At 34.8% G+C, this 23,115-nt stretch overlaps 1 protein-coding gene across 1 annotated transcript in view; it reads right to left on the bottom strand.

Moving 5' to 3' along the window:
- WNK1 (WNK lysine deficient protein kinase 1) overlaps positions 1-23,115 on the bottom strand; it is a 141,927-nt gene that overhangs the window by 79,405 nt on the left and 39,407 nt on the right. The window contains 2 exon segments of the mRNA XM_079139877.1: positions 12,873-12,933; positions 12,936-13,043. Coding sequence (XP_078996003.1) covers positions 12,873-12,933; positions 12,936-13,043 — 169 coding nt within the window.

Below are 23,115 nucleotides of genomic sequence, written 5' to 3'. Positions count from 1 at the left end.
ACTAAAAAGTTTTTTCTCAGAAAGGAAACAATCGACAATGTGAAGAGAGAGCCCACACAGTGGGAGAAAATCTTTATCACATGCACTTCAGATAGAGCACTAATCTCCAGAATCTATAAAGAACTCAAAAAATGTTACACCAAAAAATACAAATAACCCAATCAAGGAACTCAGCAGACATTTCACAGAAAAAATACAAGCAATCAACAGATATATGAAAAAATGTTGAACATGTTCAACATCTCTAGTACTTAAGAGAAACGCAAATTAAAACTATCCTAAGATTTTATCTCACACCAATTAGAATGGTTATTATCAAGAATACAAGCAACAACAGGTGTTGGCAAGGATGTGGGGGAAAAGGTACACTCATACTTTGTAGGGATTGCAAATTGGTGCAGTCACTCTGGAAAGCAGTATGGAGATTCCTCAGAAAACTTGGAATGGAACCAACTGACCCAGCTCTCCCCCTCCTTGGTTTATACCCAGAAGAATTAAAATCAGCCTACTACAGTGACTCAGCCACATCAAGGTTCATAGCACCTCAATTCACAATAGCTAGATTGTAGAACCAACCTAGATGCCCTTCAATAGGTGAATAAAGAAACTGTGGTATATATACACAATGGAATATTATTCAAGCATAAAGAATAAAATTATACGTTTGCAGATAAATGGATGGAGTTGGAGAATAATATCATGCTAAGTGAAATAAGCGAATTCCAAAAAACCAAAGGCCAAATGTTTTCTCTGTTAAGTGGATGTTGATACATAATGGGGTGGGCAAGGGAGGTAGGTTAAGGAATGGAGGAATGTTGGATTATGTAGAGGGAAATGAGGGGTGGGGAGGGACGAAGGAAAGATAATGGAATGAGACAAACATCATTACAATATGTACATGTATGATTACACAAATGGTGTGACTCTACATCATGTACAACCAGAGAAATGAAAGCTGTACCCCATTTGTGTACAGTGAATCAAAAATTTAAAAAGAAAAAGAAAAAGAAAAGATAAAGTAACTGCATGTGCTAATGCACACCTGTAATCCCACTGACTTGGGAGGACAAAAAAGAAGTATGGCAGCTTGGGCAACTTAGTGAGATTCTGTTTTCAAAATTAAAAGGGCTGGAGATATAACTTAGAGGCAGAATGCCCAGAGTTCAATCCCCAGTACTAGTAAAACAAAACAGACAAAACAAAAATAAGCCAAATTGATAAACTCTAAAGAGATTAAGAAAAAAAAAAAGCCAGGTGCAGTGGCACATACCTATAATCCCAGCAGCTGGGGAAGCCAGCCTCAGCAACAGTAAGGTGCCAAGCATCTCATTGAGGATCTGCCACCCCCCACCCACCGTCTCTAAATAAAATACAAAATAGGGCTGGGGATGTGGCTCAGAGGTTGAGTACCCCTAAGTTCAATATCCAGTACAAAAAAAAAAAAAAAAAAGAGAGAGAGAGACTAAACAACAACAAGAGTCAGAGCAAAAAGGAATTATTACAACTGACACAGACTACTATGAACATACCAACAAGTTTAATAACCTAGACAAAATGGACAAATTCCTGAATATATGCACTTTACCAAGACTGAATCATGTTTAAGTGGAATTTATTCCAAGGATCCAAGGACAGTTCAACATACACAAATCAATAAACATGATACACCACATCAACAGAATGAAGGACAAAAACCATATGATCATCTCAATAGATGTAGAAAAGACATCTGATAAAACTGACTTCCTTTTGTATTAAGAACTCTGAACAAATTAGGAATAGAAGCAATACAGTTCAACCTAATAAGGATCACAAATAAAAAGCCCACACCTAACATCATACTGAATGGGGAAAAGCTGAAAGCTTTCTAAGATCTATTACAAGAGAAGGATGACCACTTCCACTTTTATTCAACCTAGAATGGGAGGTCCCAGCTATGGCAATCGAACAAGAGAAAGAAAAAGAGAATCCAAATTGGAAAACAAGAAGTCAAATTGTCATTGTTTGCAGGTGACATGATCTTAGACATAGAAAACTGCAAAGATTCTACCAAAACACTATTAAAACTAATAAATAAATCTGGCAAGTTGCAGGAAATAATCAACATACAAAAATCAGCATTTCTATACACAAACATCAAATTATCTGAAAAGGAATTACAATTACTACAAAAACAAAGCCTTGAAATATGATATAGCCAAAGAAGTGATAGTGAAACTACACAATGAAAATTATAAAGCACTGATGAAAGAAACTGAAGAAGACAACATGAAATATTGGAAAAACATCCCTCATTCATGAATTGGAAATATCAATTTTGTTAAAAGGTCCATAATACTCAAAGCAATCCATGTATTATGTAATCGCTATCAAAATATCAATGACATTTTTCAAAGAACTAGAAAAAAACCCCCCAAATTTGTATGTAAACACACACACACACAACACTCTCTGAAGAGCCAAAGCAATCCAGAGCAAAGAGAACAAACAGGCATTGTACTACCTGACTTCAAAACATACTACGAAGCTATATAATCAAAGCAGCACGCCACCGGTATAAATACAGACATACAGAGCAATGGAAGAAAACAGAGAGTCTAAAAGAAAACCCACACATCTATAGCCAAGCAATTTTTGATAAAGGTGCTATGGACAAGCGTAGGAGAAAGTAGTCTTCAGAAAATGGTGCTGGGAAAATTGGATATCTACATACAGAAGAATAAAATTAAAACTTTTTCTTTCCACATATGAAAATCAACTCACAATGATTAAAGACTTAAATGTAAAACCTGAAACCATGAAACCACTAGAAGAAAAACACAGGTGATGCATCAAACAAAAGCTTTTGCACAGCAAAGGTAACAATCAACAAAATGAAGAGGAAAAACTACTGAATGGGAAAAGATATCTGTAAACTATAAATCTGACAAGGGTTTAATTTCTAGGCTACTTAAGAAATTTAGCTGGGCACAGTGGTGCTCGTCTGTAATCCCAGCAGCTCAGAGGATCATAAGTTCAAAGTCTTCCTCAGCAAAAGCAAGGTGCTAAGCAACTCAATGAGATCTTGTCTAAATAAAATAGGGGCTGAGAATATGGCTCAGTGGTTGAGCGCCACTAGAATCAACTGGACATAACTTGCCTATGTTCATATATAATATCAACTAGTGTGACTCGACCTACATCACGAATGGGATCTATTTAGAATTAGTTATATTCCATGTATGATAATGTGTCAAATGCACTCTACTGTCATGTATATCTAAAAAGAACAAACAAACAAAGAAAAAAAGGGAACTGCCAGGCAGGGCAGAACATGCCTATAATCCCAGCAGACTGAGAGGCTGAGGTTGGAGGATCACAAATTCAAGGTCAGTCTCAGAAACAACTTAGTAAGGACCTGTCTCAAAATAAAGATTAAAAGAACTGGGGAGGTAGCCAGTGGTAAATGCCCCCGGGTTTAATTCCCAGTACGCAAATTAAAAAAAAAAAAAAAAAGGCAACAGACTTAATGCACATATTTCTCAAACGACATACAAATAATCAGCAGCTATTTTAAAAAGTATTCAATATTGCCAGGCACAGTGGTGCACACCTGCCATCCCAGTGACTCAGGAGTTGATGCAGGAGAATCACAAGTTTGAGGTTAGGCTGAGCACCTTATCAAAAATCTTAACAACTTACACACTGTCTCAAAATAAAAAATAAAAAGAACTTGGCACTGACAGTGGTCAAGTGCCCTTAGGTTCAATCCCCCAGTACCCAAAAATCAAACTAAAACACCTCAATAATGTTAATCAGTATGGGAATGCAAATCAAAACCACAATGAGATATCTCACCTTGCTCAATTTATAGTGTCTATTATCAAAAAGACAAAAGATCCAAATACAGGCAAGTATGTGAATATAAGGGAATCCTTATATACTGTGGTAGGAATGTAAATTAGTAGAACCATTATGGCAAACACCTAAGGAGGTACTCAAAAAAAGAAAAGAACAAAGAAAAACATGGAACTACAATTTCACTCCAGCAATTCTACTACTATCTAAAGGAAATAAACATACCCAAAGGAAGTGAAATCACTAAGTTGAAGGGACATCTATCTTTGTACATGTGTCAATTAAAAATGCCAAAAGTTAACAAAAAATTTAACACATCAAAATAATTATCACTGAAGGGTACGGTAGGGGCTGGCTGGCAAAGGACTTAAGAACATTTTCTAACATGATGGAAAAGTTCTGAGTTGGGTACCATGGCACTCACCTGCAATCCCAGAAGTTCAGGAGGTTAAAGCAAGAGGATCACGAGTTCAAAGCCAGAATAATAAGGGAGGCCCTAAGAAACTTAGTGAAACCCTGTCTCAAAATAAAATATCAAAAAAAGGACTGGGGATGTGGTTCAGTGGTTAATCACCCCTGGGTTCAATCCCACCCCACCCCTGCAAAAAAACCTGTTACACAAATGAATGCATTGGTCAAAATTCAAATATATAATTCTGACTTAAGCTTTTTAACGTAAGTAACTTTCACTGGAAAAAGAAAGTTTATAAATACTGTGACTCTGGTTAATGAAAAGCATACTAAAAAGCTTATGGGTAAAGTATAGCTATATGTATTGTTTATTTTGGAATAAAATACAATAGATTGATGGATGAATAGATGCACACACTATGGTAAAATAAATGTAGCAAAAAGTTCATAATGATATAATCTAGGGGGTGAGAATGTAGTTATTCATTATAGTTATTTCAACTTTTCTGTATAACTGAAAATTTTTATGATAAATACTGGGGATATATATTTGTCATTACGCATCCTTATAATTTCTTATTTTTTTAAACAAAAGAGTAGCTTAATGTTAACTTTATCATCTCTTTCTCTTTACTATCCCCATAGCACTTCTCTACTTACAAAAAAACCTATCTACCTTTAAGGCCTAGTTTTAGATAATTTTGGTAAAGATCTTCAAGATGATCCCAGTCAGGAGGAAGAAGTCATACCTTCCTTACAGCTGCTATTAAAATGGAAATTACACACAAGCTTTGACTCACATTTCATTTTAGGAACCTATTCTACAGGACACGTGTATAACATGGTGGCTATAACATTGTAAAGAGAGAACATGAACAAGAAAAGGTTCCACAAAAGAAGTTCCACAAATGGAACTTTTCCAAATTCAGAGAAGCTATATGATACAACTAAGAAATGGTTATATATTAATTAAATAATATATATTTAATTATATTATATTTAATTTATATTAAATAATAATGGTTATATATTAATTAAAGCTACAACAACCTGTCGACTTGAGAGAAAAAAAGTGGCAGATAAGACACTGCCTTTTTTTTCCCTCCCTCTTTCTTTGAGACAAGGTCTTCAGTGCAGATAGGACAATGCCTCCCACCCCACCCCCATCCCTACTTTGAGACAGGGTCTTGTTATGTTGGCCTGGAACTTGGGATCCTGCTGCCTGTGTCCCCAGAGAAATACTGTACCTGACCAGGTAGGGCACTTGGGGGTGGGGAATCTGAAATGTTCTTCCTTATGGCTGATTCTTACCAACTGACTCTGAAGGAAAGTCCTACCCTTATAATCAGAGCTTCAGTTATCAGCTGAAATATTTAAATCAACTCACAGTTAAGTAGGAATCATTATAATACCTATTCTAAAAACTGGAAAACTAAATGCTGAGAATAATGGTTGCAAGTGGTAGAGCACAGTAAGTCTTAGCTCAACAAAGAGAATATCAATAAAGAGAAATTTAAAATAAAAACAAACACAATTTGGGAGCTGAAAAACACAATACCTAAGATTCATTAAATAGTTTCAAAAACATATTTGAGCCCATAGTAGCAGCAGCAAACTTTGGAAGATTGGTCAAATGAAATTATCCAGTCTGAGGGTCAGAAAGAAAAAAAGAGTGAAGAAAAATGAACAGAGCCTAAGAGACCTGTGGGATACCATCCATCAAGCTGACCAAAAACATGAGCAATGAGGGTCCCAAAAGATAAGGAAGACAAGGGAACAGAAAGCAATTTGATAATGGCCACAAATTTCTCACACTTGGTAAATACACTAATCTACACACTAAAAAAACTTAAACTCCAAGAAAGATAAATGCAAAAATTTCCCAATAAGACATGTTCTATTAGAACTGTCAAAGACAAAGACTATGAGAGAACTTTGAGAGTACCAATAGAGATGTGATTTACTGTGGTAAGTCAATTTCTCAGCATAAACTCTGGAGGTCAGAGGGCAGTACCATGGCGTATTTAAAGTGCTGAAAGATAAACAAAAACTGAGGGATGCCGGATATGGTAGGTAGTATACACCACCTGGGAGGCTAAGGAAAGAGGATCTCAAGTTTGAGGCCAGCCTCAGCAATTTAGAGACCTTGTTGTAAAATTAAATTAAATTAAAATCAAGACTTGGTTGTAGCTCATTTGAAGAGCACTTTCCTAGCATGTGTGATGCCCTGGGAGGGAAGGGGGAAAAAAAGGAGAGAAGACAACAGAAGAGGAAAAAAAAGGAAGGCTGAAGAGAGTCCTTCAGACTAACATAAGAGCTGGACAGTAACTTGAAGCCATAAGAAGGAATAAAACCTCTGGTAAAGACAACTATATTGTTAATGTATTTTGGTTTATAATTCTTCCTTTGACTTCCTATATTACTGAAAAGACAAATGCATAAAATGATAATCATAAATAAGTTGATGGGCACACATCTACAAAGATAATTTGAGATAACATGAAACGGGATGAAAGCTGTATGGGAACAGAGATTTTTGTATGCTAGCAAAGCTAAAGTTGGTTTCCAACTAGATTGTTAGGAATTTACAATGTTAATTGTGATCCTCATGGTAACCACTAGGAAAATATCTGAAAATATACAAAAAAGGAAATGAGAAAGGATTCACAAGATATACCACACACAAACGCACACAAAAAAACCAATCAATTAAGTACAAAAGAAAGCAGGAATGAACACAATAAAAAAGGGTATAGGATGTAGAAAAAAACAGCAAAATGACAGAAGCCATTCATTATCACTAATTATAGTAAATGTGAATATGCTAAACTCTCCTATCACAAGAGAGTTCAATGGAATGAATTTTTAGAAAAAGAACTAACTCTATGCTGTCTACAAGAGACTAGCTTTAGATCCAGAGATACAAGTAGGTTGAAAATGAAAGAATGGAAATAGTTATTCCATGCAAATAGTAAGAGACTAAACTAATATTAAACAAATATACTAAAAGACTGATGTAAGAGATAAAGAGCATTATATTTTGATAAAAGAGTCAATTCATCAAGAAAATATTACAATGGTAAATACATACAAACAATAGAGCCCTCAAATACACGAAATGAAGCAAAGCAAACAAAGACCAAAACTGAAAGGAGGCATGGTAGGTTCTATAGGAACAGCTGAAGACTTTAATACCCAACTTTCAATAATGGACAGAACATCTACATAGATGATCAATAAGGAAAGAGAAGACTGGAACACTATAAACTACTTAAAGTTAACCTACATATACAATGAATACACCACTAAATGAGCTGAATACAGTTTTTCTCAAGTGTTCATGGAACGTTAAGAAATCTCCCAACAGCTAATCTCAGCAACTCCAGAGACTGATGCAGGATTCCAAGTTTCAGACCAGCCTCAGCAATTTAGTGAAACCCTGAAACAAAATAAAAAATAAAATGGTTGTGGTTGTGGACTCAGTGGTTTGGCGCCCTGGGTTCAATCCACAGTATCAAAAAAGAAAAATTAAGAAATTTCCCCCAAAAAAGAAAGTACAGGATCAAATGTCTTCACTGGTAAGTTCTACTAAACATTTAAAGAAAAATTAACATAAATCCCTATCAATGCTTCCAAAAAGTTAAAAAAGAGGAAATATTTCCTTCAGTCATTCTATGAACCAGGATTGTCCTGATAATGACACCACAAGAAAACTAGAGACCAATGTCTCCTATAAATATAGATGCAAAAATCCACAACAAAATATTAGCAAACCAAATCTAACTATGCAATAAAAGCATCATACTCCATGACCAAGTGGAATTCATTCATGAAATGAAATGCTGGGGATACTTCAACACTAAGAACATAAATAAATCACACAATCTACCACATTAACAGAGGAAAAATACCACATAACCATCTTGACTGATGCAGAAGAGCTTGGGGGGGGGAGCAGAACAAATTTGGAGAAGTCACAGTGCCAATTTCAAAATTTACCACAAAGCTTCAGTAACTGAACACTGTGATAGTGGCATAAAGATAGTTACGTGGACCACTGGAATAGAATTCATAGCCTGTAACCCCAGTGAATGAGACTAAAACAAGAGGATCGAAAGTTCAAAGCCAGGTCTGGGGAGATAGCTCAGTTGGTAGAGTGCTTGCATTGCAAGCCCAAGTCCCCTGGGTTTGATCCCCAACACTGCAAAAAAAAAAAAAAAAAAAAAAAATGTGGCTGAATTAGTTTGGGGTGGGGGGAAGGGAAAAAATAACAGAATGAATCAAACATTGCCCTATGTAAATTTATGATTTTTAATAAAAAAAAATGGAAAAAAAAAAAAGTTCAAAGCCAGCCTCAGCAACTTTGTGAGGCCCCAAGCAACATAGCAAGACCCTCTCTCAAAATAAAATTATAAGGACTGGGATTGTGGCTCAGTGATAGAGCACTTATTTCGCACAAGCGAGGCACTGGGTTTGATCCTTAGCACCACATACAAAACTAAATAAAATATAAAAATAAATAAAATATTAAAAAGGGCTGGGGATGTGGCTCAGTGATTAAGTGCCTCTGGTTTCAATGCTTGGTGTCCCCCCTTCCCACAAAGATAAATATATAAAAATAAACTTGTACATCCTAAGACATTATCAAGGAAGTAAAAGACAAAGTTTAGAATGGGAGAAAATAATTGCAAATCATGTATTTCATAATGGTCTAGCTTTCAGAATATATGAAAAACTTTTACAAATAAACAACAAAAGCAAATTCAGTTAAAAGTGGATAGAAGATTTGAAAAAAGCATTTTTCTGAAAGATATAAAAATGGCCAATAGGTATATGAAAAGTGAAACAACATTATCAGGGAAATTGGAAACAAATCCATAATGAAATCTAATAAGACAGCCATTAAAAGCAAAAAACAAGTTTGGTAGTTTCTCAAAAGTTAAACATAGGTCTCAGGGTATAGCTTAATGACAGAGAACGTGCCTCACATGAATGAGGCCAAGGGTTCAATTTCTAGCAGTATGGAGGGAAAAAGTTAAACTTAGAATTACCATATGACTCAGCAATTCCACTCCTAGCCATATATTCCAAAGAGATGATCGCATGTATACATAGCAGCATAATGGTGCTGCTATGAAACAGTCAAAGGTAGAAGCAGCCCAAACGTGAATCAGCTGATGAATAGATAAATTGAGGAATTTCTATGCAGTGGAATATTACTAGTCATAAAAGAAAATGAAGTTAGTGTTATGCTATACCATAATGATCCTCCAAACATAAGTGAAAGAAGCCAAACACAAAAGGTCACATCACATACTTTATGGTTTTATTACCTTGCTGGATATGGTCAAATGTTATATAAAGTCCCAACTAATCCAAAGGCTGAGATGGGAGAATATTTGAGCCCCGGAATCTCAGGACAACCTGGGCAACCTATGTAAGATCCCATCACAGTTGGTGGTGGCCAGGGAATAGGGGAAAGGGGAAACTGATGTCCATAGATACAAACTTCTAGTTTTAGATGAAAAGAGTTTTGGAGATTGCACAGAAATGTGCATATATTAACACTGTGAAACAGTAAGCTTAAAAATGGTTATGATAGTAATGTTTTTTAAGCCCCCTCCCTCAATCCCATGGATGGATACTAGCTTGGGGGAAATGAGGAGTAAGTGCTTAATAGGCACAAGGTGTTCTGTGGAAATGATGAAAATGTTTTAGGAACTTGATAGATGTGAGGGTGAAACAATATTGTGAAAGGACTAAATTCCAGTGTAATCTGTATACCTTAAAATGATTTACTTTGTTATGTGAATTTTACCTCATTTAAAAAAAAAAAATCTAAATTTATTTCCATTTCCTCATCCAAGTGATCTAATCCATACCTTCTCATCTTATTTTTCTGGTATGGGTGTTTATATTTGTATTTATATATGAGGAATAAAAACACAGACTCAAAAAGTCCACAAAGCATATTTCTGGAACTGATTCTTGTTACATTCACCTGATTTGCCTCTCCAAATGCTGGTAATGTTTCTAGTTATTCTGTACCTGTACATATTCTTCCAGATATGAATATGGATATGTTTAATCTACCTGCTTAGAAATCATCATAAGTCATTACCTTCTCAAATATTGTTTTTCTCATTCCCTAAAATGCTAATTAAACCTAATAAGCATTTTCAATCTACATCTTATTTTTTTAAATATTTTCTATCTCTTTTTCTACTTTCTGGTGCACTGATTTCTTCATTACTCTTATTTTAATTTACCGTTGTTTAATCACTGAATTTTTTATTTTAATGATTTGTTCTTATTTCTAGAAGTTTCTCTGACCTTTTTCAATTATGCATGTTCTTTTTCTTTCTTTCTTTCTTTCTTTTTCTTTTTTTTTTTTTTTTTTAAGAAATCCTATTATTTCCTTATGGCTTCTATGCCTTCTTTTTTACTTTATATACTTCTTTAATATATCTTCACTGACATCCTTATATACTTATTATATGATCACTTTTAGTCTTGTCCATAGTATCTTTAATTGCTGCAGTGCTACTATATGGTTCTGTATGTTCATCTTTACTGATGTGATTTATACTTCTATTGTGAGATCTTCTTCTTTGGAAACTATTCTGTCTATGGATGGTGTAACCAGTGAACTATGAAAATGTCCCTGGAAGGTTTTTTGTGTTCTGGATCAATATTGACATGCATTCTTTGGCTTGGGTTTCCTGCACCAAGCAGGTACTATTAAACATTAGAGAATCATTTACATAAGAGGTGGGAGAATACATACTAGAGAGGCAAATGGGGAAAAGAAAATAGGAATTTCTATTTTTCATAGGACTCCCCTTCTCATTCACAGTCTTGGGTAGCAGGGCAAAATTCTTTGTAGTTTTCACTGGGTGAGTTCTCTTTTTTGTGTATTATTCATTTTGGGGTTTTTTTGTTTGTTTGTTTTTGACACTGGCTAAGTTCCAGCTCCCTTCTCTACTAACTTCTAAGACTTTTTGTCCTTAAATGGGCATTAAAACCCTAGTAAAACTCCTCAAGCATCATGCCTGGTATGAAATCCCAACAGACTGTTGAGACATCAGCTCCTGTTTGGCTCTGAATTATCTTCTCCTTGCTTTTTATCTAGAGGTTGCCCTTTCCTTTTGAAACTTGGAAATGTATTGAAACAGCATAGATTATATTCTATATTTAGTTTATTGATGGAAGTCATCCATTCTACAGGGGCTCAGCTCACTACATTACCAAAGTGTCTCAACATGGTGTTTTAAACAAATAAGCCATTGTTGGGTACACTTAGGCATGTCTGACAGACTATTATTGATAACCAACTAGGTATCTATACCAGTGAAAAGAATCTCAAGATACAGACATACATACATTTAACCCACTATTCTTTTTTCTTTTTCTTTTTGGATATCAGGGATTGAACTCAGGGGCATTTACCCACTAAACCACATCCCCAGGCCTATTTTTTATTTTATTTAGACACAGAGTCTCCCTGAGTTGCTTAGCACCTCCCTTTTGCTGAGGCTGACTTTGAACTTTCAATTCTCCTGCCTCAGCCTTCCTGAGCCTCTGACATTACAGGAGTGCACCACCATATCTGGTCACTATTTTTAAATTCATTCAAATATTTATCCAGTGCTAGGTGGTATAGCCAGCAGAAGAAAGAGGTATGTGAGTAACAAGAAGCCTGGATGAGAAGGGAAAAGATGTTGCCATAAAACAAAGTCAGAGAAGTTGAATAAAAAATATTAAGACTTTTCAGGGGGAAAAAAAACCAAATATTTGGCCTTTTCGACCGTAATAATGTGGAATGCTCAAGGGCACATGCAAGTAAACATACTCAGGCAATGTAAGACTGTGTTTTCAAATCTGAAATTAATCAGTTCAGTAATATTAACTAAAAGTAATATAAGAGAAATGTATAAGCACAGTGACAATTTTTAAAAATCCAATTTCTCCATAACAAACTTATACCACATAACTTACAATATGATCCCCAGTACAAGTAGATACTCTTAAGAAATGTGGGATTTCTAAAGGTATTCTCCAACTCTTAAAGCTCTTCAGAATGGGTAATGGAATTTTTGCATGCTGTTTCCCTATGAGGGATGACAGGTCTAGCTATTCTGCCTTCAATTCTGACACTACAGGACATGAGTTTAAAAGTATTCTTAAGTGATAACTGTCATAGTATAATTTTTGGCTGATAGAACAGTTTCAAAGATGTAGCAAAAAAACAGTATGAAAGTTTTAAAACAGGCTTTCTTCAATAAGTTTTATTTTCATTTTAACCCACTAGAGGGCTATCTTAACATTTGATTTCTGGCCACTCAGTTTTAGAAAACACCAATCGATATGACTTAAAATAACAAGGTTTATTCTATAATAACTTCTCATTTCAACAGTTACCCATAAATAATTATCAACTCACTTTATATATCAGAGAACCTTGGGGGTAGAAAAATATACAAGTGTAATAATGTTTGGAAGGATTATTCCTTCCTTACTAGCCTGGGTAACAAAAGAGGCTTTGCTGGACTAAAATAAGAAAAATCAAATCTCCTCACACTTTCTCATTTCTTGGTCAACTGTTATAATACTACTGGACTTACGTTTTAAGTGTTCCAGATGTCATCAGTTCAGTCACCAAAACAATACACTTCTTTCCTTTACTGTGGATTCCCAGGAATCATAGAATCGAACAATATTGGGATGCTGAAGGCCCTTTAACATTTCAGCCTCTTCTTTAAATCTCTGCCTTTCAGACTTTGTTAATTTTCGATCTAAATCAAAAACCAAACAGAATGTAGTTTACAAATTATAAAACATGGTTTAAAATTAAAAAATAGCAGAGTTAGATGCTAAATATGTGCTAAATCATGATCAACAGCATTAAAATAAAACGAACACTAACATTACTAGTAACATTCATTAGTCTGTCTTAAGAGTATGAGAACAGCCACATGCCACCATGCCGCCTGTTAATACCAGTGGTTTGATAGGCTTGAGGCAGGAGGATCACAAGTTCAAAGCCAGCCTCAACGACTTAGTGAGGCCCCTCAGCAACTTAGCAAGACCCTGTCTCTAAATAAAAATACAAAAAGGGCTGGGGATGTGACTCAGTGGCTAAGTGCCCCTAGGTTCAATTAGGTGAAGGTGGCTTAAGAGAATTTTGGATTATAAAGTCATGCTTGAGATTATTTTAGTATCTCTACTGTTACCGTGTACCTCGAACACAATTTCATAAGGTACAGTTAACTTGTTACTTCCAAAATTGGTCATCAGTTGCCACAGATAGGCAATTTAAAATCATAGAATGAGTGTGGGTTTTGAAGACAGAGAGATCTAAATAAAAACTATAGTTCTATCTTTGTATTAATTGGAATTTTCTTTATTTAACATCACAGGATTGTTGTGAAACTTAGGTAAACTCACAGGTATGATTTCATCAGATATTTAAAGTACCTGATTATTCATAGAAATAATTTATTTCTTATCTCAGACAAAGCAGGAGAAAAGCATGTAAATTATTTGTCCCTTGACAACATTCCATACACACAAACTGAATTGTTTTGTGAATTAAAATCGAAACTGTCCTAGCATACGTAAAATGTCTGACATGTTGTTAAACAATTCAACATTATAGATCTAGCTTAAAACTCCCTATGTAAGTAGTTTGCCCTCCTCATTCCTACTCCTTACCCTTGAATTACCACCATCCTGAATTAAACCATCTGGGTTTTTATATCTCATGTAAAATATCTGAATATATCATAATTTATGTAATCACCTACTGAGGAATCTTTAGGCTCTTATTTGTTAATACTGCAACAATGTTGTAACATTAATTTTCTTGAGCATATATATATAACTATCCATAGACTATCAGTTCCCTTTTTTTTTTAAGTTGTATATTGACACAATACCTTTATTTATTTTATGTGGTGCTAAGGATAGAACCCAGGGCCTCACACGTGCTAGGCAAGTGCTCTACCACTAAGCTATAATCCCAGCCCCCAGAATATCAGTTCTTAACATGTGTCCACAGATTTATTTAAAGTGAGCTCACAAACTTGTATGAAAATAAGTATTTTGTTAATCTTGAATTACAATTAACATATCCTTTAATTACAATTTAACATATCCTTTAATTACAAATGTAAACAACATTCAGCATTACCTGTGATTTTGGTCACCAATAGACCTAGATATTTTCATGTCACATAACAAATGGTTACAGATTGTTCAAAATCGTTTACATGAATCATTATTTTGAAATATGGTAGTTATTAAACTTACCACTGGATCTCACCATGCATTAGAGATGCCTGCTGTGTGATAACTATTTAAAAACATTGATAACTTTTAATACAGTTTCCTTTGTAATCCTGTGTTTTTCCTATGTCTGAATGACATTTTGAAATCTTTTTTTTTTTTTAAATATCTTTTCAGTTGTCAGTGGACCTTTATTTTTATTTGTTTATATATGGTGCTGAGAAACGAACCCTGTGCCTCACACATGGGTAGGTAAACGCTCTACACTGAGCTACAATCCCAGCCCAACATTTTGAAATCTTAACCCCCAAGATTATGATAGGAGTGACCTCATCAGAGGGTTTGAGGGAGCCAGTTAATCCCTTCAGCTCTCTTTGCCATGAGAGAGTGCAGCAAAAGGCATCATCCCAAAGCAGAGACACACTGAATCTGCTGGTGCCTTGATTTTGAACTACTCAGGCTCCAGAAATGTGAGAAGTAAGACTTCTATTATTTATAAATTGACCCCATCCAAAGTATTTTGTTACAGTAGTCTGAATGAACTAAAATAGCCTCCTGATATAAATGCTTGACAACACTTGGTAGTATCAGACATTAACTTTTTTGTTAATCTGATGAGTATAAAATTATATCTTCTTGTCAATAGTAAGTTTGAGTAATCTTGTTTTCTTTCCAGACTACTTAGGATTCCTCTTCCGTAAGCTGTCCACAGAAGACAAATTTCAAGTTTCTTTATCTAATTTGTAAGAGTTCTTCATTTATCCTGACATCAATCCTTTAATGGTTTTATAAATTACAAATATCTTTTCTCAATTTGTAGTCTGTACTTTCACCTTGCTTATTAATGTCTTTTGGCTTACAGACAAATTGAATTAAAGTTCTTAAAACATCTTTTACTATGTGCAAGGTGGGTTGTGTGTTATCAGTTCTAAACATTGAGGCCATGATTTTTCTTTTTTTCCTTTTTAAAACATCAATTTGTTTTGTTTGCCACATTTGGGAAATCTACTGGGTGAGGAATTTATTTCATTAGGTAAAAGAGGAATTGGTTGTTACTTTTTTCTACATCATCAACCAATCCCCCCTACCCCAGTCCAATGAACAATTCTTTCTCTCCTGGTCATCCCATATAAGTACAGTTTTATTTCTGGACTCTACATTCAATTCCAACAGTCTATCTATTCCTGCACTAACAGCATACTTTCTTAATTACAAGAGCTTGAAAATACCGCAGCCCTAGTAAGACAATTTCCTGCTGAATCCTCTCCAATGCAATCTTTGAAATCATCTTGGCTACTTTCCCAGGAAAAGAGTTAACTTTTAAAATATGGAAATTACAGCGTAAGTCAGTTAAAACTATTGGAATATGCTGGGTACAGTGATGTGTGCCTGTAGTACCAGTTATTAGGAAGGCCGAGGCAGGAGAATTGCTTAAGCCCAGGAGTTCAAGATCAGCTTGGGCAACATAGTGAGACCATGTCTCAGTAAAACAAAATAAAACAAAACAAAACAATGACAACAACAACAAAAAAAAACCCTATCAATATTTTAAGAATTTTAACTAAAAATATGTTACTTGGAATGATATTAAGATAGTATATATTTTCATTCAACATATTTCCCCATGTAGTGTATATTAATTTTAAACACTTTTACTGAAGTATAATTTGTCTATCACAAGTCACTATTCCAATCATCCCACCCCCTTTTACACATTATTTCCCCCTAATATTTTAGTATTTACCTCATTATTCCTTAAGTAATCACCTTTATAATTATCATTTACACAGTATGTGCTTATATTTGCCCATATATCTTTGCTCACCATTCCATTTTACTCCTTACTCCTTTTCTCTGGGTTCAGCTATCTTTTTTTGAAATGAAATCTACTTTTCAAAATTCTATCAGTGAATATTCATTAGTGGAAGAATCCTAGGACATATTAAAAGTTTATTTCATCCTCATTCTTGAATGATAGTTAAGGTGGATACAGAATTCTAGGCTGGTTTATTTTCTTTCAGCATTTTCAAGATATTCAACCATAAATGTCAGTATAAATGCCATTAGTTGTAGGTTATCTGTGTTTTCTCTCTGGTTGTTCTGAAGACTCGTTTTCTCTACTGTAACCTCTCCACCACGCATCTAGTTTTAGTTCCATTATATATAATGGAACCACTGACGTTTTCAAACCAAAAGTTCTAAGTATTTGTCTTTTAAAAGTCAGGAAAATTCTCAGTTATAATCTTTCTGAATACTGCCTCCACCCCTCTTTCATTCTCTTCTTTGTAGGTTTTTTTGTATGGGGGGGTGGGGGAAGAAGAGGGAGAATGTGTATGACCTTATTCCATTCTATCTTTTAACTTCTTTTAGCTTTTCTTTCAGCTACTTTTTGACAATGTTCTCAGATCTACCTTCTTATTCACTAATTTTGTTATACTTAACCTGCTATTACCTCTTTTTTCTTATTATTAATTAATCTTCAAAGGCAAGAGGGGTGCAAAGGACATATGGCAGGGTCTCATCCCCTGCTCCAGAAATAAAGGAGAGATAATGATATACCAGACACTTCCAATGGATCCTACAAGTCTGGGAGGGCTGGGGTATATATTTGGACATCCAAAAGAAAATAAAACGTAGGGTCAAGCAGTTAGTCTGTCACTAAAAGTAACCATCCAGGGGGCTGGATTAAGGGAACTCAAGACACCACTCCTTTCCCTACTTTCCCCATTAGCATTGAAAACAAAGCTAACGGAGAAAGGGGGGCGGGGGGGGGGGCGGGCAACAAAAAAGTCAAAAACTGAAAAAGGCTAGGAAAATCAAAGGTTTCAGTAGGAGAGGGATTCTCTGGCCATCTCACAAGTCCCAAATGCCTATAGGAGAGATAGCTGTCCTTTCCCTCACTTAGCAGTAACCCTACACAAGGATCTTTCTATGATCCATGCTAATCAGTTTGCAATGATCCCCTCCAACCTCCACTTCATTCCTGCTTTGTGAACAGACAAGTTTTTCCCAGCACCCTCCTTGGAACTTTCTCTCTAGATTTTGCTCCATCTCAAAATACAACTTAAAGACTGACCTGCTCTCTCAATGCACCACAAAACCCCACTTTCACATCCCTTTATTACATTTATTCCAACTGCCCAACCAAAGGCTGTGCCTTGTAACAATGTAAGTCATATTCCCTGCCCACTGAGATTCACATTCATGGTGGCAGAGCTACTGGACCCTTGGTTATCGCTGAAATCATGCATTTTTCCAGAGAAGAGACAGCCGAAGGACAAGTCAAAGTATCTGAAAAGCCAAATGATGGGAAGAAGGTGGTGATTCTCTAGCATTTAATTTCAATTCATTTTCCAACAGCATCAGTGTTTTAATTTCTTATAACTCTTTTAAAAGATACTCAGTTTGGTGGTGAGTAGAGAGGGGTCTCACTATGTTACTAAAGCTGGTTTGTAACACCTGGGCTCAAGTGATTTTCCTGCCTAAGCTTCTGTTAACTGGGACGACAGGTGTGTGCAACTGCACCTAGCTTAAAATATAAAGGCTCAATTCCATGTCATTTTATTTGAGGTAACCAGGAGTCTAATTTTGCCAAAGACTTTGGCTGCTGACATTTATTTATAGTGGTTTCTTCATGTGATTTACAATACTGGATGATGGGGTTGGCTTAAACTGTGATTTGTCTGTTGGAATCCCATATATTCTCAGTTGTTGGTATATCCCTGTATACAGTTTCTGCACTTATTTAGATCTAGTGCCTTAGAGATATTAATAGTCCACCATGACTTCATCAATGGATTTAAATTTGAAATCTCACACATGTGTGACTGCATTTCCTTGGCTATGAAGTCTCAGCATAAACTTTTTCAGCTGACTTGAAAATTTTTTTCTTAGAGCTCTTTTCCCTGTCTCAGAAACAAAACTTTTCTCTGGTATGTTCTTTCATTAAAGTTGTAGCTCTTCAAGAAAACTGACTTTATTAGATATCAGTTCCAATTCCTGCTTGGGCTCAAGATTTCATCTGCAGTGAGACAAAACCATGCCTCATGGTCAACAAGATTGGCAACTATTGCTAAAAAGCCTTTTAATATCTACTTACATTTTCCCTACTTTAGTTTTTAGTCTCAGTTTTTAAACTTGGGAGATCAACTTTACACTATTATAAGCTCAATTATGCATTTGAAAGAACAGTTTCAAAATATCTGATGTTTTACAGTCGTTCTTTTTTAATCAGCTTGTCTGGTTTTCCACTTACTGACAAAAGGGATTCTCAATATATACTTTTTAAGTGTATCAATTTAAAGAAAGTTTAGATAGAAACAATAAAAATCTAGGTCACTTGTTGACCCTTATACACTCCTAAACTTTCTGAAGATTTAGTATGGCTGAACCAATAAAATCTTAAATTGTGAAAAGTCAATTAAATTATATTAGTAATCACATGAACCAAATGAAGTATATTTACCTACACTAAGTGATATTTTTAAATCTACCAGTTTAATGGTCTTTTAAAAGTACTATCTTCTGTAATATATAACACTCATTTTCATTTTATCATTTACTATGTATATTTTCTAAATGTTTGCTTAAATTTTAACAAATATGTGGATGCTCTGTGTCACACAACACAGGATATGATGAATATCAGAAACAAGGCTCTTGTTATCTAGATCTTACAATAAGAGGAAGTCATGATCTTATTAAATATAGTAAAGGGGAAAAAATATGGTGCACTGACAGTATATCACAAAAGATCCAACGTGTGTGTGTGTGTGTGTGTGTGTGTGTGTGTGCCCAAGCTAGAGTTACAACCATAATAAGAGAAGAACCATTACTGGCAGGTCAACCTAAGGATCGAGTTCATGAACATGAAAATCCTCATAGTTCAATTCACATGCTTCTTTACATGGTTAAGACCATAAGAATCTGTTAAAAAAAAAAAAAAAATACTAACAACAAGTTTGGAAATATGCCTTATAGACTGGAGGCAAGGGCACTCAAAACTCTAATGATGGGCTGGGGATATAGCTCAGTTGGTAGAGTGCTTGCCTTGCAAGCACAAAGCCCTGGGTTCAAATGCCCAGCATGGCCAAAAAAACCAAAAAACTCTAATGATGAGCTATGAAATTTAAATCTGTTTATTTAAATTTACTTATTTACTCACAGTTTAGAACTACTGGAAAATATATACAGTAAGTCACTTGGAATCTTGGGACCATACATTATGCAAGATAATGTAGTACAGTACAGAATATTAAAAGCTTAATGTTAAAAGTTTAAGTGAATAATTTGGGTATACAGCTTTCACAAAATTCTTATATAATTTAAAATAATACAGCATATTCAATTGTGAAATGTTTTCTTTCAACTGGAATTTAACTTTAGCCAGAAATTATCACTAGATATAAAATAAGGCTGTAGCATAAATATTCCACATTGCAACTTTTAATGTAAAGTCTACTTAAAGGTTGTTTGTTTCATACCTACATTTCCACGTTTTCAAAAATGTTTTAAAAATATGTTAAGTTTGTACATTCTTTCTGAACAATTAAAAGTAACTTACTTATGTTTTTCTCAACTGTCCCATCCTACTCTAAGATATCCCCCTTTCTCCTAGATCCCTTTAATAATCTTAAAACTAATTTTTTCCACACAGACCCTTGTTTTCCAGTCCCTTGTTGTCTGAAATTATGGATGCCAGAATGTTTTTAACACAATTCTACAATATGCCTATTAATTAATTCTTAGAAATACAATTTTGTTTATTATGAACAATTCTAAACTCAGAATACGTCACACAGCTGGAGTTCTAACTTTGTAAATATCTTTCTACAGACTTTAGGAAAAGCTGCAAATTACAGTGACCCAGAGGCACTTCTCCAACCCGTTAGCCTAATTTCTTGCTACACTAATTTTTTCCATTTTCCCAACATGTCATGTTCCTTCCCACCTCAGGTTTTCATATATGCTATTCCAGCTATGTAGAATGCCTTTCTACCAACCTTTTCTATTGAATTAATTCCCAGTCATTCAATTCAACCATGTCAATGTCATTTCCTTTGTGACATCTTCCCTCACAGCCCTTCAATTCTAGGGTGAAATCATTCCCGCCCCATCCCATTTGTTTTTATAAACTATGTATAGTACATGCCTCTTTCACATAGCATGTAATCACAGCAACATATACTAAATTTTATCCCCAAATAATAAGCCTTTGGAGGCTTGTGTTCATGAAAAAGCAGTGACAAAATGACTTTGTGCTCTATCTTTAGCACCAAATAACCTAACATAGTGGCTTGTTCAAAACTTATTTACTGAATGAATTCATGGATGCCATTCCCCTCCTCCCCCCTCTCCCAAAAAGTGTGGTGCATAAACTCAGGTGCATCTCTGTTAACAAGCAGTTAACATTTCCCCAGGGATAAAAGAAATTCCAATGACCTAAAAGAAAGGTAAGAATTGGAATTGGACCTCTGAGTCTCAAATACAAACCAAACACAATGACCAATTACAAAGGTCCAAACTAGCACTATTTTGATTCTTAAAAATAACTTGTAAAAGTTCATTGTAATAAAGCTGCCAAAATGTTATTTATAGCACAATTTAAAAGGGGGGGGCAGCAGATTTCTTCCTCATTGAAAATCTACAACTAATTTTCCTTGAGAATACACTAAATGGCACAATCTAACAAATTTCAAAGGTATATTTAATTTCTGTATCTCTTAATTTTGCCATGAAGTCACCTAAGATGCTATTTAATATAGTTATAGATTTTTACCCTTTTGCAAATTGTTTAAGGAGTCTAATGCCATTGATTAAATTTGTTAATGTAATTTGTTTTTGTTGTTGTTTTGCAGTGCTGAGGATTGAACCCAGGGGCCTTGCACATTGCAAATGTTCTACCACTGAGCATATTATACCCCAGCCTGAAATGTTTACGATCAGAAATACAGTTGCATGAGAACAGATTATCACTAAGAGGAGGAAAAATACAACCAAATTATTTGGGGCTTTTTTCAATAACTTGTCAACTTGTTCTATCTACAACCAAATCTATTTTTTTCTAAGAACATTTTTACAAAGTATTTCAGAAAAGTACAGTACTTTACTTTCATAAGACTTTTTAATAACAATAATGTACATGAAAACTAGCAAAAGCACATAAATCAATAAGAACAAGTTTTTAATATTAATAGTTGTCAAGTGTTTCCTATTTACTAACTGGTTGTTTTACTTCATTTAATTCTCAAAAAAAGAAAAGAAAAGAAAGTCCTGTGATGCTGGTTGCAGTAGCACAACACACTTCGCACCCCCAGTCACTCAGGAGGCTGAGGCAGGAGGATCCCATGTTTAAGGCCAGCCTGAGAAATTTATTGAAACCATGTCTCAAAATAAAAAGGGTTGAGGATGCAGCTCAGGAGTAAAGCACCCTTGAGATCAATCCCGAGTATCAAACCAAACAATACCTGTTGAGTTATTTTACAGATTAAGAGACTCAGAATAACTCCCTGAAATTCACATAGAAAAAAAGATTTGGTTCAAACCTCAGGTTCCATTTGCTATACTACACAAATATATCCTAAAAAATTTGGAAAGCTTTTGAAATTATTTTCTTCTCAAAAGATTCCTGGTGATATTTCTGTTAACTAGAAATTGTTTAAATGGACTAGGTACTAGAACTGAATTTATATCTGAATGTAAAATAGTAGGAATCCCTATTATTTAAATATTAGCAACCATCAATCAAATTATTGTGAAATATTCTAAAAGAATAGCAATAAGCCATTAAATGAGATTAATAACTGATTGGCCAGTATTACTTTTTAGAACCTTTTCTCTGGCATTATCAGACTGAATATTCCTGGAACCTTGATATACTACCCTAACTGTGGCATTTTTTACCTTCAGAATAAACCAGAGCTGATACAGCTAACCTACTCCATTCATTTCATTCATTCTTTCCACCTACATTAAATTGTTTTGACAGGCTAAATGAACAAAACCAAGCATCACTGTCACATGACCTCCCATAATAACATGCACAGTTCCAGACTGCTGGGGGGGCCGGGAGCCAGGCAACAACTAAAACAATTGTTCATCTCAGTGCCACACAAATAACAGTAATCACAGTACTCAGTAGATGATTTGCTGATGTAATTTCTTGAGAAATATAATGCTAATATTTAGAGCAACTTGCACGAATCTTCATTTCTTTGTTTTAAAGAAATTATTTCATTTTAAACATACCCTAACAGACATTTTCTCTCTTTACCTTCAGTATTTTCTAAAGTATCACTCCTATCTTTATGTATGGCCTATTTTATTTGCAACAGAGGCAAGCCTTCTAAACCAATTTTGAGACTGAAGCAGGGAGACTGGTTTTCATTAATTAAACTTAAATTGTCACTTTACAAGCTAATAGCTGTACTCCAAAAAATATCTGGTTCCCCAACTATTACTAACTTCTATAGTATTTTATTTAGCACTATTCAGAGTTTTACTGCTAAATTAAGACCGCATATGATAAATCTACATATCAAAATATGGGTGGAGAAGTATCTGGAATTCCTTGATTAAAAT

Source organism: Sciurus vulgaris, assembly GCF_902686455.1.
Source record: "Sciurus vulgaris genome assembly, chromosome: 5".
Lineage (NCBI taxonomy): Eukaryota > Metazoa > Chordata > Mammalia > Rodentia > Sciuridae > Sciurus > Sciurus vulgaris.
This window is presented reverse-complemented; position numbering and strand designations above follow the sequence as displayed.